The sequence below is a fragment of the Plecotus auritus genome (assembly GCF_963455305.1).
Source record: "Plecotus auritus genome assembly, chromosome: 2".
In the NCBI taxonomy this organism is placed as follows: Eukaryota; Metazoa; Chordata; class Mammalia; order Chiroptera; family Vespertilionidae; genus Plecotus; species Plecotus auritus.
This window is the reverse complement of record NC_137771.1, coordinates 38,028,869-38,046,796: the sequence shown is the minus strand read 5'-3', so window position 1 is coordinate 38,046,796 and position 17,928 is coordinate 38,028,869. Positions and strand designations below refer to the sequence as shown.

The window sequence follows — 17,928 nt, the reverse complement described above, 5'->3', positions numbered from 1 at the left end:
CCGTTCACAGACACCCAGGGTTTACAAAATAGCAGCATTCTCTTTCCAAAAGTATCTTCCCAGCCCTAGGATGCATCCACGGAAGGGAAGGACCATCAGCATTCACATCTCTGGCTCCCAAATCCAGCTTCACAAAAGCTAAGCTTGTCTGCCTGCCCCTCCCTCTGAGGTCCCCATGGTGGGAGAAGCCAAACCCAGACACGGGAGGCTTCTGCTGGTCCAGGAGCAGGCACTGCACAGCCATGGTCCGCGTGAGGTCGCAGATGTCCTGACAGCCTGGCTTCACTGCCTGGGTTGGCGTTGGGGCTAATTAAGGGGTTACTGATATAGGCCACATAAAAATAGTTTTATCAGTGGAATAAATACATTTTTCTTTTTTAATATGGACAAATATTTTACAAAAGAGCCCCATAGCACTATGGGAAATTAAGATCCTTCTACAAAAAAGAAGATGTAACTCGGGTACAATAAAGCTCTAGGGTTCTAACGGATCCCGACTGGACTGCCCATGAGGTGTCAGGCACCCCTGGGAGGGGGGTGGCAGGGGCAGTGGGGTGTGGCCACAGACCCTCCTGCAGTTTCTCTGGCTTCTCTGCACTGGCAGCCGAGGTCAGGAGGGCCCGAGGGTGTGCAGCAGGAAGGGGGCTGCAAAGCTGGCAGCGACGACGGCAGGGAGGAGGCCCAGGGCCGGCTGTGAGTGGGCAGGCACTGAGCTACTGGCGGACCCTGGCTCTTCCTGTGGCTGGAGCTGGTCGGAGAGCTGGAAGAGGGGCCTGGCGGTCCCGGAGCTGGAACTGTGCGTGGGCTGGAGGGGCAGCGGGGGTGGCGAGGCGGTGGTGCTGGAAGGAGAAGACACAAGGAACTCTGAGTGACCGCTCAGCAGCCCCATCCCAGGCTGTGGCCCTAGGTTCAGATCTGACTTTATAAAATGGAGAAGAAAACAGGGGAAGTGAGCAGCCCAGAGCCAAACAGCAGGCTGGCTGAGCTCCTGAGGCTGCACGCACCCTCCTGTGCCAGGCTCCGGGGGGGTGGGGGAAGAGGTGGGCTAGGCACTGGGAGCCACAGGGTTCGTGTGCCCACTCAAGAGAACTGAGTCCCAGGCAGAGGGAATTGAAGTGTTATGGAGAAATAAAGTGTAATTGAAGTGTAGCTGGGGTCATAGTGGGGCCATCAGCCTCCACACCTCTGTATACAGATGCCCCGCCCTCTTATTGCCCTCCCACAAAACACACAAATCACCCCTCCCCCACCCCCTTATCCCAGCAGCCATTTATTGAGAGTATCTCTGGTCCTTTGAACAAATCTTCACAGTGGCTCGCATCACCCCCTTCACCAGAGGAGAAAACAGGCTCATGGGGGCTATGAGGTGACCAGGTCACTGAGGAAGTGGAGGCAGCACCTCCACGGGGCAGGAACCCTGAGGTCAGCATAATCACAGGGAGTTTGAGTGAAAGGTGCAGTCCAGCTGAAACCGGTTTGGCTCAGTGGATAGAGCGTCGGCCTGCGGACTGAAAGGTCCAGGGTTCGATTCCGGTCAAGGGCATGTACCTTGGTTGTGGGCACATCCTCAGTGGGAGGTGTGCAGGAGGCAGCTGATCGATGTTTCTCTCTCATCGATGTTTCTAGCTCTCTATCCCTCTCCCTTCCTCTCTGTGAAATATCAATAAAATATATTTAAAAAAAAAAAAGAAAGGTGCAGTCCTTCATGAACTTATAAAAACAGAATCCTGTTTTGGAGGTAATGGTTAAGGATCTTGGCTCGAGAAAGCTTATGTGAAAGAGAGGGAGGGAGAGAGACAGGGAGACAGAGTGAGACAGAGAGAAAAGATTAAGAACGGAAGGAATTGGTGCCATTGGGAAGTGAAGGGTAGGATGGGGGTCAGGCGGGGTGCAGGACCAGGTCACAGTTCAAGTCCTAGAAAGAGAGATGGAAAATTATGAATAGAGGGACAGGGGCAGGGGAAGAGGGGGAAAAGGTGAGGGGAGGCTCAGGGATAAAGGAAAGGGCTGGCCCTAGAAGCTATGGGCACATTTGCCCTATGGACCCTGGGCTGGAGGAGGCAGATGGACATGCAGGCCAAGGATCCAACAAGCCCCAAACAGCAGAGGGGCAAGGATGTGAGGGGACAGCAGGGGCAGTGGGGCACAGAGGGCCGCTCCAGTGCAGGGCCAGGAAGGCCTCCCTGAAAAGGTGACTCTGCAGTCCCCCATGAAAGCAGCAAGTCCAGCCTGCACATGGCTGAGGCAGCTCCCAGCAGGAGGGAGAGGTGCTCACAGCGTAGGGCCCATGCCGGCTCTGTGTGAAGCCCTTAGCATATAGTGCTTCTCACGACAACCCCACAGGCAGGTACAACTCTTATCCCAGTTTACTTCTGAAGAAACTAAGGCACAAAGGGGTTAAGCAACTTGCTCTAGGACACAGGGCAGGGGACACACAGTATGTGTGGGGTGGGCAGGAAGCTTGCCCCTCTCTGGGACACGTTTGTGTTGTGTGCAGGGATGGGGATCTTTCTCTGTGGGTAGCCTCCTCCATCGAAGACACTGCTCCACTTTCTCACACTCCCTCCCAGACAGGCTGCTCACCCCCGGGGGTCTCCTGGAAGTCCCGCACCCCACCCTGGCCAGAGTTTCCATGTGCTGGGTACAAGCTCCCAACAGTTAGCCACAGTCACCTGGACAAGATCTGTAAGCATCGCGGCCACAGCCCTGCCCCACCGCCATGTGGCTGGATGCCTCTGACACAGCCTGGCTCAGCCTCAGCCTGGGGCTGGTGGGCAGGGCAGCCTGGGGTCACCAAGCACAGCCCTGCCCCTACGTGGGCTGGGATCTCTGCTCTGGGAATGGGGTCTAGACTTTTGCTCAAAGCCAAATCTTTACTCTCCTTCTACTCTGCCACTGGCCATGCTCCGACCACAAGGGCCAGGTCCTTGCAGAAGGTTCTCAGGAGAGGAGGGAGCACATTCTTGCCATGCACAGGGGACAGAGGGACGTGCTCCTGGAACAGGAGGGAGGGGGCAGACCATGTGCTTTGAGTGCCCCTTATAACCCACAACATCTGGCCTGTTGTGCCCCCCATCCCATGCCTCAGGCCATCGGAGAATGGTCATGGTCTGGGGCCAGCTGACCTCACCTCCCAGCACACACCAACCCTCTCCAGGCACATCTAATGTTCTGTGGCCAGTTTCCCACTCCCCTTCGAATGCTACTCCCCTTTGAATGCTGACTCAATGTCCCCTCGCCTAGGAGCCTCTTTGACCTGCAGCCTCAATGCCCCCTGGGAGCATTCAGGCTCCCATAAAATCTTGTACATTTCTCATTGATCACATTATGTCACAGGTACCTACAGGGCACACAAGGTTTGGATGGGTTTCTGTAAAGAGCTTTGAATGATGCCAGGCACATGGTGCTACATGGTATTGGCTATTTTTGTCATCAGTATTAATATGCTTGCATGTGTCTCCCCTACTAATAACATCCTCCATTCATAGAGCACTTCCCACATGCTGGCAGACACTGTGCTGGATGCTGGGTGTGTGCCTTTGTTATCATTCCCATTTCCAAGATGCAGAAACTGAGCCGGAAGTAGGTTAGGACACAGATGTGTCCTGGGCAATCTGCTGTCCAGCCTGACCCGGCCTGGGTGCCGATCTCACTGTGCAAATAAGCAAGTGTGTGATGGGAGGGCCCAGGGGTGAAGTGTGCTGCTTCCTGCTGAGACCTTGAAAACCCATGCCCAGCAGGATCACTGCCTCAGCCCCTTCCCTCCCTTTCTTTTCTAAGGAAAAGACCCCCATCCCTGCATACAACACAAAAGGCCATGAAAGTTCCTCCCCGCTGCTGCCCCGTCCTTTCAGCCTGAGCAGCAGGAAGGCGAGGAGGGCTGGCCTCAGGAGAGGAGCCTAGGGTGCCATGTGGGGTACCGGAGTAGCGGTGGGAGCCCAGACTGGCCACAGCAGCCCCAAAGGCCACAGAAGGAAGACCCAGTAGGAGTTATGAAAACTGTCTCACAAAGCACCCGAAGGCTTTTGCTTTTACACTTTGAAAACTAAAGATGCAACCACCCCTCTTCCCACTGGATCCAGAGTGGAGTGGGGTTTATTGGTTGGAAGGAGTCCCAGGGAAATGGGGGGAGGCGGCAGGCGGGGGCAGAAAGCCCCTCCAAATGCCCCACCTACCTTGCTCACAGAGCTTATTCCCCAGTCCAGATCCCCTTCACTCCCCACCCCGACCCATGCTGGGAAAAGTGTCTCATGGCAAAGTGGCCTCAAAGCCAAACCAAACACTCTGAGTGTTCCCAGGCTCTGCAGACGGCTGGCACCGAGGGGCCCAGTCTGCTCTGAGCCGAGGGGCCTCTGGAGTGGGGAAGGACCCTCTGCCTGAGGGGAAGGCAGCAGCCCCTTTTAGCCTGCCCTATGTTCCTGCTTGCCGCGTGACTCTGGGCAAGTCCTGTCCTCCAGGCCTCAGTTTCCCCAGGTGTACAAAGAAGGAGCAGGGGCGACCCCTTGGACTTTTAAGTGTTTTCTAGCAGCAGAAGCCAGAAGGGAGAAGTCCAAAGTATGAAGCACAGAAAAGCAGGCTGGTGCTTGAGACAGTGTCAGCTGTCTGTCTCCCAAGGCTCCTTCATAGGGCTTCCTGGAGTAGGTGGCAATCTTGGCATCAGAGGGTCTCCAACAGCCATCCAGGCTGAGTTCTGGGAATCTTGGGGCTGTGGCTTTCTTGCCAACACAAGGGGCTGCTGGGTTGTGTCCTGGGTGGCTTCTGAGCAGGCTCTAAGGAGACAAGGGGAGATGGAGCCTGGGACAGCAGAGCCTGGTGCCAGGGGGCCCTGGTGCTGGGGGGCCTGGTGCCAAGTGGCCCTGATGCTAGAGGGCCCTGATGCTGGGGGTGGAGGTCTCAGTGTGATCCTGCGGAGGAGACCTCACTGTGGTTCCAGCCCGGGCCTGGCCTCTCTGGGCCAAGCACGCCAGACACAGGCAGAAACGTAAGTGACTATAGAAAACCTGGGCAGTAAACTCTCTGACCTTCCTTTTGGTCATATTTTTTTTCTGACATATCTCCTCAGGTAAGGGAAACAAAAGAAAGAACAAACAAATGGGACTACATCAAACTAAAAAGGTTTTACACAGCAAAGGAAACCATCAACAAAATGAAAAGCAACCCACTGAATGGGAGAATATATTGCCAATGATACATCTGATAAGAGGTTAATACCTAAAATTTATAAAGAACTTATATAACTCGACACCAAAAAAATTAAACAATCCAATTAAAAAATGGGCAGAGGACCTGAATAGACACTTCTCGAAAGAGAACATGCAGATGGCCCATAGACAGATGAAAATACGTTCAACGTCACCAATGGTCAGAGAAATGATGAAAACCACATGATATATCACCTCACACCTGTCAGAATGGCTATCATCAATAAGTCAACAAACAACAAGTGCTGGTGAGGATGTGGAAAAAACGGAACTCTCGTGCACTGTTGCTGGGAATGCAGATTAGTGCAGCCACTGTGGAAAACAGAATGGAGGTTCCTTAAAATATTAGAAATAGAACCACCTTATGACCCAGCAATTCCAATTCTGGATATATATTTGAAGAAATCCAAAACACTAGTTCTAAAATCAGGCACCCCTATGTTCATTGCAGCATTATGTACGATAGCCAAGATGTGGAAGCAACCCAAGTAGGTAAAGAAGAGTGGTACATATATAAAATGGAATATTACTCGGCCGTAAAAAAGAACAAAATTTTACCATTTACAACAACATGGATGGACCTCGGGTATTATGATAAGTGAAGTAAGTCAGACAGAGAAAGATAAATATCGTCTGATTTCACTGATATGTGAAATTTAAAGAACAAAATAAATGAACAAACAAAACAGAAACAGACTCATAGATACAGAGAACAAACGGAAGGGTGCCAGATGGGAGGTGGGCGGGGTGAAAAAGGTGAAGGGATTAAGAAGTACTAACTGGTAGTTACAAAATAGTCACGGGGATGTAAAGTACAGCATAGGGAATATATAGTCAATAATCTATCTATCTATATATATATATATAAAGAGGTAATATGCAAATTAGGCCAGGACGCCAAAATGGGTTACGATTGGACAGGAGGAGGTTGCACAACCTCCAGGTGTGGCCCGGAGTGGAGATGGAGACAGAGATAGGGGGGCCTGCCTGAGCTGGTGCGGTGGCTTGGGCGGCCCTGGAGTGGACACAGGCAGGGGGGCCAGGGGATGCTGCGAGTCAGGTGCAGATCCTGGCCCCCCATGGTGCGGTTCGGTCTGATTCTCGCAGTGGCTGGCGCTGCCAAGTCAGGTGCGGGTCCCGGCCCCCTGCGGGGTGCCTCCTCACATGGCGAGAGGCGGGGTGCTTCCTCGCAGGATTTCAGTTGCACGCTGGGCCTCTAGTATTGTAATAACTATGTATAGTGCCAGGTGGATACTAGAATTATTGAGGGATCACTTAGTAAATTATTTAATTGTCTAACCACTATGCGGTACACCTGAAACTAATATAAAGTGACACTGAATGTCAACTGTAATTGAAAATTAAAAAAAAAATTTGGCATTTGCCTGCGGCTCAGCATCCTGGCATCTCAGGTCTACGGCAGCCTCCACTCCTTTGGCCATGTGATTTTCTGTAGGAAGTCCCTTCACCTCCCCTCAGACTCCAGGGTCACTTCTGACGCTCAGGGCCCTGACCCCCCAGCCCTCAGTGACTGATTCCCTTCGCAGGCAGCACAGGCAGATGGACTGTGGCTTCAGGGCTCTTTCAGTTGCAACATAGTGGGGAGTTGTCCCTGCCCAGCCATGGCCTGAGCCTCTTACTACTCTGGTCCCCACCAGCACTTAACACAGGGCTGGGCATCCGTCTGAGGCCAATGAGCTCCTGCTCAGTGGGGTGGAGGGCAGATATTGTGCAGCACCAGCCCAGTGGCTCATTTAAGGCTGTGAGTCTTCGATGTGCCGAAGGCCCATGAGTAGCTCCTGCTGTGAGGGGGGCATCTTAGACAAGATGCTGAGTGTCAAAGGCTCACCACTGGCCACCAACCCTGGAGACAACTGGTATAAGCACCATCTCGTTGACCCTCTAAGCCTCAAAGCAAGTATGAGGCGCAGGGCTTAGAATCCTGTTCTACTTGAATTTGTCTGTGCTTTTACTCACTGAGGGAGCTACTCCCCATTTCTCAGGGGGCATCTTCTACCTCTAATAGACAGGTTCCTGGCCTCCAGCTGACCACCCTGCCCAGGGAGAGGTCCGGGCTGTGCTAGGAGAAAGCAAAGCTGGAGGGCTTCAGGCAGGAAGGGCTGGCTGGCAGGAGGGGCACAGAGCCCGCCTGGAGCCCAGGGGTTGGAGCCCTGGTCTCAGCTCAAACTTCAGGGGAAGCTGAGGGCCAGAAGGCAATGACCCCTGTTCTGCACCCCCTGCCTCTACATGGTGGCACCCACAATGCTCTGTATCCATCACATACTGACGCCCTCCTCTTGCTTCAGGCCGTGCCCAGCTCTTGCAGCACCTGCCCCCTCATGACTGTCCTTCCAATCCTGGTGGCCCAGCACCCTGCTCCCTTGTTCATCCAAACCTCCAACCTCCTCCTGCCAACAATACACACACCCTGTGGACTCGGAGAACCACAGAGCTCTGCATGGCCTTCAAAGACCAGTCAAGGCCCCAACAGCACAAAAGGAGAAACTGCCACAGGTCCTAGCTCATTGGGCGGTGCTCTGCTCAAGGCCAGCACGGGGACGGCCCTGCCCTGCTGCCCTGCCCGGCTCTCAGAATTGGAGCCCTCTGCCACTGGTGTGCAGCCATCTGCGGACACAGGCTCGGCCCTTTCCACGGGTCCCCATAAATCATCCTGCCACGGGCCGCTGCTTCTCTAAACTTCCTCCCATGTGTTTACATCTCGGGTAATGAGGGGCAGGGGGAGGCCAGCCTGCTCCAGGTGGTATCCTGCCCAGGCGCTTGCAGCCCCTACCCTTGCTCTCGCCCTCCTCTCCCTCAACACACCCTCAGTGAGGCCTCCAGGGACGCACAGAAGTCCAACCCAGATCTGGCCCTCAGGGGCTCCCAGCCTAGAAACGCAATCCAGAAATTGCAGTCTGTGCGACTACTTCAGGATCAGACACCCACAGGCGCTGCAGGAACGCAGGGGAGGGGGCAGCAGGGAAAGCTAGGGCAGGAAGGGAGACTTCAGTGAGGATAGGGAGACGCTCGCCAGGTGAGGGTGGCAGGGGCGTCTTCATGGTGGGCGAATGACTGTGACCCTTAGCATTAGACAGACCCGCATGTGGGTTCTGACTCCACACCTGACTTGCTGTGTGGTCTTGGGCAAGTTACCTGACCTCGCTGAGCCTCAGTTTTCTTATTCGTCAAATAAGGGCTCCTGAGAGGACTGAGGGACATGGTGAATTAAGTGCCTGGCACAGAGCAGGAGCTCACAAATGTCCACTGGCACCCACCCCAGCCGAGAGAGAGGCAAGTACAAAGGCAGAGCTGGGGGCTTGGCACAGTCCATTGAGAGGCAACCCAAAGCCTGGCACAAAAAGGGCCCTCTATCCCTTGGGAGGAGGGGCAGTGGGTAAGCAGGAAAGGGGTGACAGGCACTGCCTCTGGGCAGAACTGCAGGAAGTTAACCTGGTGGTGGTGGGAGCTACAAGGAATCTGAAGCTGAGGAGCAGCGATGTGCTAGGACCAGGAGGCCTGTTAGGACCCTGTTGCAGGATCCCTGGTGGAAGGTGAGCTGGACAGAGAGGAGGGGATGAAGAGGAGGGGGTGGAGAGGAGGGGTTGGAGGGGAGGGGATGGGAGGAGGGAATGGCTCTAGTTGGATTTAGGGGGAAGAAAATGAGAAAACTGAATGGAATTAAAGTCCCAAAGAAAATAATTTGGTTAGAAGGACTATAAATGGGCCCTAGTCTCCCAGAGAGCTCTCCTCAGCCTCCTCTTGGAGAACTGGGGAACCTGAAGAGGACAGAGTGGGACCTGGGAGCCACAGAAGCTGTGCCTGCACCAGGCCGCCCTGGAGCCCAGGCCTGCTCCCTAAGAAGCAGGGAAACTTTCAACAAACAGGCTGCCTGTCGGTGGAAACTTCCTTCTCCAACCCAACCAGATGGGAGAAAGTTACCCAACCATAGTTTACCTGTTGGGACCGGGAAGGCTCCCTTTCCAAAGAAAAGCTGTTTTCTTCTCCTGAAACCAGCCTCTGTGTTTCAGAGCTACGTGTTGTGAAAAGGAAACTGTTTTGGAGTCATTTGCCCAAATTTACCTTTCAGACATGGTTAGGGGCTGGGGGTCTCATGCTGGAGCTGACAGCCCAGCCTCCTGTCACCTTGGGGGCTGGACCCACCACTGGCTGGGTCTCCTGGTCACTGGGCAGGTTGATCAGGGCTGCGGGACCCGCTGGATCAAAGCACTTTAGGGGTTGCCGGGGCCTCTCCAGGCTGCAGGAAGCAGCTCAGCAACCCTATGCCCTCGCTCCAGGTCTGAAGGGGGCGGTCATGCTGGGCCCATGCTGGGCACGTGAGTCGAATGTGTTGCAGCCAATACAGCTGCAGCAGTGCCTCTGCCCAGGCAGGCCGGGCTGGCGAGGGCTCTGCAGAGTACATTTCCCAGGAACCCAAGTCAGGCGCTTTAAGCCAACACACAGCCAAAGGAACAATGGACTCGACTCTTGTTTGCTGGAAGTCTCTTTAAGATCGTGCACACCCCGCACTTTAAGAGAGTGGACTGGACTATGTCGACTTCATGTCTATGACTCAGACCTGGCTGCAGGAAGATCATGCCTGAATTGCGCAGGAGGCAGCTCCTGATTTCTGGGTGACCCCGCCAAGCCCCCGCCCTGGGCCTTGGTTTAACATCTGTAAATGCCGAATGGGGTCTGCATTTTCCAAAGCTGCTCAGAAGAACCTCCAGTGCACATTCACCACGCGGCTCCCCAGGCCCCTGCATGTGCTGATTTGGGGGGTCTGCGAATTTGTTTAACAAGGGCCCAGGGTGATTCTTTCTGGGGACTCTGAGGAGGTCCAGATGGAGACTCCTCGTCTCCGAGGGCCCACTGCGGAGGCACGATGCCCAGTGCACGGGTCCCACAGAGAGAAGATCTCTGCCTCTCACTGATGGTCACTCCCTGGGACATCTGGGTGCCCTGGGGATGCTGATCACCAAATACAAAGATTCTTGCCCCAAAGTGGAATCTAGGGAGACTGCACTGTACTGAGCCTGCAGGAGGAGGTGGGAAGACAGGAGGAGCTTTGGTGACAGCCAGGCAGATGTGGTGCAGGGTGGGGGCAGGGGCACACAGGCAGAGGATAGGGAGGTATCAATAGAGTAGAGGGATTCTGCACCTGCCCATTTTTATTTTTTTTAAATATATTTTATTGATATTTTACAGAGAGGAAGGGAGAGGGATAGAGAGCTAGAAACATCGATGAGAGAGAAACATCGATCAGCTGCCTCCTGCACACCCCCCACTGGGGTGTGCCCGCAACCAATGTACGTGCCCTTGACCGGAATCGAACCCGGGACCCTTCAGTCCGCAGGCCGACGCTCTATCCACTGAGCCAAACAGGTTTTGGCGTCCTGCCCATTTTTAAAGAGGTTTATCACGAACTCCCCATCCCCTGCTGAGACGGAGCCCACAGCCTCAGGGTGCCAGATGTCCTCTGCCATCTCTCTCTTGCAGCCTCCCTGCCAGGGTGTCAGCCACTGAGACTGCAGGCACAGGGATCTCATGGCCTTGGCTGTAGCCAGCCTGTTCCATTTTCCCCTGACTCCCATGGAGCCCGCTCTGCACACCAGGTTCAGACAATCAAAGGCAAAGCAGACTTTTGTCCATGGCACTTGAAGGAAGCTTCTAGTCCCTCACCTTTAAAATGAAGAAAATTACACTTGCTCTCATTCTGAGGATAACAATGAAAAGTGAGACATGCGTGTGCTCTATCAGCCTGAAAGATGAACAGCAGGGTCCTTTGGGGATGGGGACAAGCCAATGCTAAGGTTTCTGCTGCGCACTCACCTGCTGGGCTCCCCAAGCAGGGCTTGTGGGTGACAGTGTGCCTGGCTCCGAGGGGCATGAGGCTGCCCGGAGAGATGCCCAGCCCCCAGCAGACCTGCCCCTCCCCAGCTCACCTGTCCTCGATGCGGACCCAGAGGTCATTGAACTGCCGCGGCCGCTGCTGTTTATTCTGCCTCTTGTGCCACTTGTTCTGCCGCCCAAACTCCTCCAGCTGGCTGAGGCTGTCGGGGAGCAGGAGGTGTGGGGATAGGGCTGGGTCCTCCTCCTCAGGCGGGGAGGTGGGGGTCACCGAGGGTGCTGCGGGGACGGCAGCAGCAGGGGTCACGGGGGCCGGGCTCGCTGAGGTCCTCTCGGATGGGGGTGCAGGGCTCCTGGCGGCAGGGCTGGAAAGGGCGACAGCTCATGAAGCTCACATGTTGCAGCGTGTCATTCACATGTGACAAGGGATGCAAATCAATGGGAGAGCTGTTGTGGCAAGAGAAGATGCTAGCGTGCGCCTCCTGGGCCGGTGAGGATAACCAAGGACAACCAGTGTCTGGGGCTGAGAGACGGAGCTTTGACTCATTCTTTCATTTATTGATCCAATATATATTGAGCATCTACCTTGTACTTTTCTAGGAATTGGGCAGAAGCAGTGACCTAAACAAAGTCCTGCCCTCTTACCAGTAGAGTCACAATCTGAAGCAGAAAGTGGAGAGTCATACATAGAGGATGTCAGATGGTGATGACTGCTGGGGAGACCAAGCAGAGACAGCGGAGGGGGTTGGGGCGGGGTGCTGGACGGGGAAAGTGGTCTGGTCACTGCCGGGTGCTGTCTGAGCTCAGACTACTAGGAGGTGAGGGAGTGAGCCATGTCCCTGACTCTGGGTCTCATTTATTCAGCAAGTTCGGGATGAGGAACTTTGGTGTGAGTTACCTAACTTTGCTGTGCCTCAGTCTCCTGCTCTGTAAAATGTGGATATTACAGCCTGTACCTGTAATATCCCCATTAGGATTATGTAGGTGACTGGCAAATAGCAAGCAGCTGAAACAGTTAGGTAATTAACATTATTAATTAGCCTGGCCAGCGTGGCTCAGTGGTTGAGCATCAATCTATGAACCAGGAGGTCATGGTTCCATTACCGGTCAGGGCACGTACCCAGGTTGAGGGCTTGGTGCCCAGCATGGGGCATGTAGGAGGCAGCCAATCAATGATTCTCTCTCATCATTGATGTTTCTATCTCTCTCTCCCTCTCCCTTTCTCTCTGAAATCAATAAAAATATATTTAAAATATTATTAATTAAATATCAACATTGTTGCTTGTGTCATTCAGCCAACTACCCATTCATGCATTTAACACACCTCCCTGAGCACCTTTTCAGGGGGGCAGGACAGTGTTAAGCAGAAGAGAGCTCAAAGTGGAGATTGACAGACATGGGTGCACATCCTGGTTCTGCCACTTACAGGCTGTGTGACTAAGGACAGGTGACACAACTGTCTCAAGCAGCAGTCAGCTGAAAAATGGGAGTGGAAATGCTACTCACTTCATGAGGATGGTCACATGCCTGGCACATAACAAGCCTCTCTGTGATGCTGGCCATCAAGCAAATGAGCCTGGCTGTAGCGGGCGCTAACGCATCCACCTGGGTATGAGTAATTCACATTCCTACAGAGGTGTACACAGACACCCCTTAGCCTGGGCGCATCCTCTGCACCTCTGGTTTTATTCTCCCCTGTCTATAGCCCAAATAGAATCCCAAGAGGCCATCTGTCTCTGGGAGAAAGTTGGCCACGGTCTCAGGAACTGCAAAGATTAGGTGGCCCCCAGGGTAGCGAGCAGCCTGTACCCTCATGGCACTCCCGTGTGCACAGTGGGTGAGGGAGAGAAGGCCATCAGCTCAGTCTGTCCACCCCCAGCCCCCACGGCAACTCCAGATTCCCAGGGTCCAGGAGATGCCGCAGATGCTGGGGACATAATTCAAAACAGGCAGACAAAAAGATGGCTCCAGGAAGCACCTGTGGCCATGATGGCTTTTATTGTTGGGGCCTCCACAGCAGCCCTGCTCCTTCACTCCACCCGCAGGATTTCAGTCTGCACTCAGAGACCAGGCTGAGAGCCCTAGGAGCTGGGTCTGGGGTGGGGAGTCGGGGGTGGGGAGAGGAGAAGGGGACCCTCCTCTAATGCCTGGGATCTAGATGAATAGGAGCCGAGGCGGCCTCTCCAGCCTGCACCCTCCTCCACCCATCCCTACCCTGAACTCAGATACAATGAGCTTCAAGGTGAAGGGGGAGCTTGAAGAATACTCTGTCCCCAAGGCAGCCTTGTCCCTTACCCCTCAACACATGCCTGCCCAGCTTAGCACCATCTGACTGTATTGTGCTTAAATGTTCAGGAAGAGCAGTCTTGTCAGGCTGGCTCAGAAGATGAGAAGAGGAAGGAGCCCAGAAAGTTTGTAGTCCACCTTGACCCCCAAATCAGACACCGGGGGTGGTTAGGAGCTTAGGGAGGCCCTAGACTGCCATTTACTTGAGCTGTGTACCCTTCTGAGGTGACTTCACCTCTCTGGGCCTCAGGTTCCTCAGTTTTAAACGTATTTTTTTTTATATATATATTTTATTGATTTTTTACAGAGAGGAAGGAAGAGGGACAGAGAGTTAGAAACATCGATGAGAGAGAAACATCGATCAGCTGCCTCCTGCACACCTCCCACTGGGGATGTGCCCGCAACCAAGTTACATGCCCTTGACCGGAATCGAACCTGGGACCCTTCAGTCCGCAGGCCGACGCTCTATCCATTGAGCCAAACCGGTTTTGGCAGGTTCCTCAGTTTTAAGATGAGGATACTCGTAGTTCCTACCACACGTGACTGTCATGAGGATTCAGTGTGTTAGAAACGCTTAGAGCCTGGTACATAGTGAGCTACTACAAATATTAACTATGATCGTTCAGGCTTCTTTTGGACTCTGGGTCTTGTAACGTCAGGGACAGGGGCCCAAATCACACTATGGTCACCTTTGTGGGCTGGTGAGGAGGGTTCTTTCATAAAGGCTGGGTGGAGCATGGGCTTCATGGGACCCCTGAGTTCGAGGATCCTGTGATTGACCCCGGAGCTGCCCAGCATGCTGACACCTCTCTGGTTCCATGCCTGGTGCTGGCACTATGGGCCACACAGGGACCCAGCTGACCTCAGCCTTTGGACAGCTACTGGGAGGGACCCCCCACAGGAAGAGAGGATGCCATTATGTGGCTCTGTGAGTGGAGTGGTGTGCTCTAGCAAGACAGTCGAGGCGATGGGCATGGCCAAGAGGCAGCACTGGGAAAAGTATGGTCAGGGGAAGCTGAGGACCAGGTGCAGGTGGGGCTGGGACACCGGAAAGAGGCTAAGCCACTGCTCACCCTGACCATGGCCCATCTCAGTTCAGAACCCCAGCATCCCCCAAGTCCTCTAGGCAGCCACCCAGGCATCCTACAGAGCCCTTCTGTCCCACCTGATCACCAGTCTCCAAATCCTGAACAACTCTCAAAATTTAACCCTCCTCCCATCCCACCACCTCTGGCAGGCCTGCCACTCTTCCCTCCTGCCAAGACTGTGCTCCAGCCTCCTGTCCAGTCTCCCCACCTCCAGCCTAGCTTCTCCTCTTAGGTGCCTGGTCAAGGCCAGTGCCTACAAGGCCCTATCTCACCAGAGGGCCTGAGCACGGAGGCAGGGAGCAGCCCGCCATGCAGCCCACGGTCAGTCCTGGCCCGTGGACCTCCAGCAGCAGGCCAGCCAGCCCCATGGTGCAGACATCCTGGTGCTTACCTGTGGATGGTCTGCCCGGCGGGTGTGTGCTCCACCTCCAGCCCTGCCTGCCGGAGGACGTCAATGACTGTGTTGTTCCCCAGAAAGTGACCTGGAACACAAGAGACAAGTGGGCTCAGCTGTATGCCAAGACACCAGTGACTTACACCAAAGCCGAGGTTCCGAGCAGTACGGCATGTCGGGAAGGTGTCCTGATGCCACCTGCCTGGGTCCAAATCCTGGCTCTGGTGGTACCTTCTTGTGCCTCAGTCCTCCCCTCTGTAAAGTGGGCATGATTGTGATAGCAACCTCCAGAGTAGCTGTGGGGACCGCAGGAACAGTGCTGGCATGCAGTGAAGGCTCAGTGTGTCTCGTGGCATCGCTGTGCCTCATACCATGAAGCTGACCCAGTCTGGACTGTGCAGGTAGGGGCAGTCTACAGCACTCCATTGGCGGGGGGTACATTTATGAGGCACTTGCTCTGAGGCCAGCCTGTGCTAGACACTGAGAATACAGGTCTAAATCACATAACCCGCAGCCCAGCTGAACAGGTACCACCCTTCTTCGGTGGGATGCAGGCCTGAGGTCTGAGAACACAATGAGGTTCCAGTTAGGAAGGTTAGAGAGGACTCTCGGGAGGCCGAGGGGCTGTGGAGACAGTGGCTGCTGGAAGTTTGCACCCTGTTGAGCCCCTCTTGCTCCCTGGGCTTCAGTCTCCCCAACCTGGTCAGTGTGGGCAGAGTGGTGGTGGCCCCTGGCGCCCCACCTATGTGCCCACAGGCAGCTCCCTTCTGCTCACCATTCATCCCGGAACCTGGGGGAAATCCCTGCACGGTTACAGTAATTGCCTGTGACGGGTGGTGACAGGTAGGAAGCCGGGAGGTCAGCATGTTGACAGCCCCAGGGAGGGCTGAGCACAGAGGGTGGACGGGCTGCTGGGGAAAGGAGAGACTCCAGCACAGAGAAAGCCAGGCTGGGGCTGCACCGTGGCTGGAGTAGAGGGTGAGCCTGTACCAGGGGTCCTCACACTTTTTAAACAGGGGGCCGGTTCACTGTCCCTCAGACCGTTGGAGGGCTGGACTATAGTTTAAAAAAAAACAAACTATGAACAAATTCCTATGCGCACTGTGGGCCCGGGACGAGTCGGCTGCTAAGCAGGACAGGCAGTGGCACCCGGTGGGCCGGATAAATGTCCTCGGCGGGCCGCATGTGGCCCGCGGGCCGTAATTTGAGGACCCCTGTGTCCTTCACCAGCTAGCCCTACACTCACCAGCAATTTCCCCACCCAGAAGTCTCTCTTGCCAGCCCGCCACAGTCCCTGAAAGCCACCTCTGGACCACTGCCCAAGAACACTGGGCTGGGATCCCCTACACTCACCCTGAGGCTTCTGGGAAGCCAGCTGCAGAAGACACTCGGACAAAGCAGGTACGACAGGCCCTCCCAGGCTCCGGTCCTGACCCAGTGCTGTTGAGGACAGAGACCCAGGTTCCTGCCAAAGCTGTGAGTCTCCACTCTAATCCTGAGCAAGTGGCTTCTCTGAGCCCAGCCTGTCTTCCTGAGTGTCACATAGGCACATCCCCCTCTGGCCACAGCTCCCTCTGGCCACCTGGGCAGCTCTAAAGCCTAATGAGGCAGAGGAGAGAATGCCCTTCTGAAGAGCCCAGCGTGCACTCCCAATGGATGGGCTGGGCTGGCCCCTGGCTGAGGCCACAGGCTCATCCCCATTCTTGCTTGTCCCAGAGCAGGCCTGGGTGGGAAGGGGGATGGGGCGTGCAGCCTCCAGGGCATGGGTTGCAGGAACTCCTTGCTAGCAGCTCTTGGAATCCACACTTGGCAGCAAAGCCAATCCCTTCCCTGCCTCCATGGAGACCAGTTTAAAGACCAGGCTTCTAGGCCCAACAGTGGTCCACCCAGAGGATTTCAGCGCCACCAGGGAAAACAGCCGCCTCAAGCTGCACAGGGGCAGCAGTGAGTCTTCACTGAGGGCCTTGCGGCTGCTCCTAAAGCATCATCCCTGGGGCTGGCGCAGGGGCACTAGCAGGGGCCAGGCCTTACAGGATGCCCACCGGACTCGGGGCATTCCCGGTAACTTTTCAGTGTCCAGTCGGTACCCCATCTATTCCCTCCACCACAGCCATTTCAGGTCCTAATTGTGCAGCGTAAGACCCCAAATAGAAGACTTTAGATACTTGGAGAAGTTGGAAGCAATCAGAAAGGATGTTTTCAAATTGCCATCCCCTCCTTCTGTATGCCACCTTCACTCTCACCTTCTCCCTCTTGTCCCCCCCCTCCCTGCACGAGGCTGCTCCTTTCTTTTAAAAAGTAATATTTTTATTGATTTCAGAGAGGAAGGGAGAGGGAGAGAGAGAAACATCAATGATGAGAGAGAATCATTGGTCAGCTGATTTCTGCATGCTCCAAACTGGGGATTGAGCCACAACCCAGGCATGTGCCCTGACCTGGAATCGAACCCCGATCTCCTGGATCATAGGTCGATACTCAACCACTGAGCCACGCTGGCTGGGCATGAGGCTGCTCCTTGCACAGCTCCAGGAGGTCCCCTTCCCATGCAGGCTGTGCCCCAGGACCACACATGCAAGCCATTCACTCCCACCACCCCAGTCCCATCCCACTCTTTAGGACTTGGTTTCACAGGACCACACAACTCCGTTCTGCCCTGGTCCACGCTCCTCTCACTGCTCCCTGTTTGTCCTCTCGGTGGGGGTCCTCTTTCTCCTGCCCGATAAATATGGGGACCCTGGGAACCCTGTCCATGGCCCTCTTTTCTTTTCACGCTACGCACAGTTTGTGGGCAAATCATCCACCATAGGGTGTCAGTTACCATGCAGTGCTGACCTCTAGAACTGCAGCCCCTGCTCAGACCCATCTGTCCATGGCCTGCTGGAATCTGCACCTAACATCCCCAGAGCCAACACAATCAGATGGGCCCTGTCTTGACTCCTTTCTCTTCCTCCTCATCCCCATCCATTCAGTCATCAGAATCCCCCCGATTTTACCGCCTAACCATGCTGGACTGAAATCACTGCCCACACCACCTGCCTTTATCCCTGCCAGGCCACCATCCTCACTGCAGCTGGGATGCTCTTCCCATACCCAGAGCTGCCTCTGTCAGAGC

At 54.8% G+C, this 17,928-nt stretch overlaps 1 protein-coding gene across 1 annotated transcript in view; it reads right to left on the bottom strand.

The window, feature by feature from the left end:
• Positions 1 to 351: 351 nt before the first annotated feature.
• The window catches only part of TRABD2B (TraB domain containing 2B), a 196,186-nt gene continuing 178,609 nt past the window's right edge, over positions 352 to 17,928 (bottom strand). The window contains exons 5-7 of the mRNA XM_080656965.1: positions 14,814 to 14,904; positions 11,144 to 11,413; positions 352 to 839 (exon numbers count right to left, since the gene is read on the bottom strand). Coding sequence (XP_080513091.1) covers positions 611 to 839; positions 11,144 to 11,413; positions 14,814 to 14,904 — 590 coding nt within the window. The 3' untranslated portion in view covers positions 352 to 610. The remainder of the gene's footprint in view (positions 840 to 11,143; positions 11,414 to 14,813; positions 14,905 to 17,928) is intronic.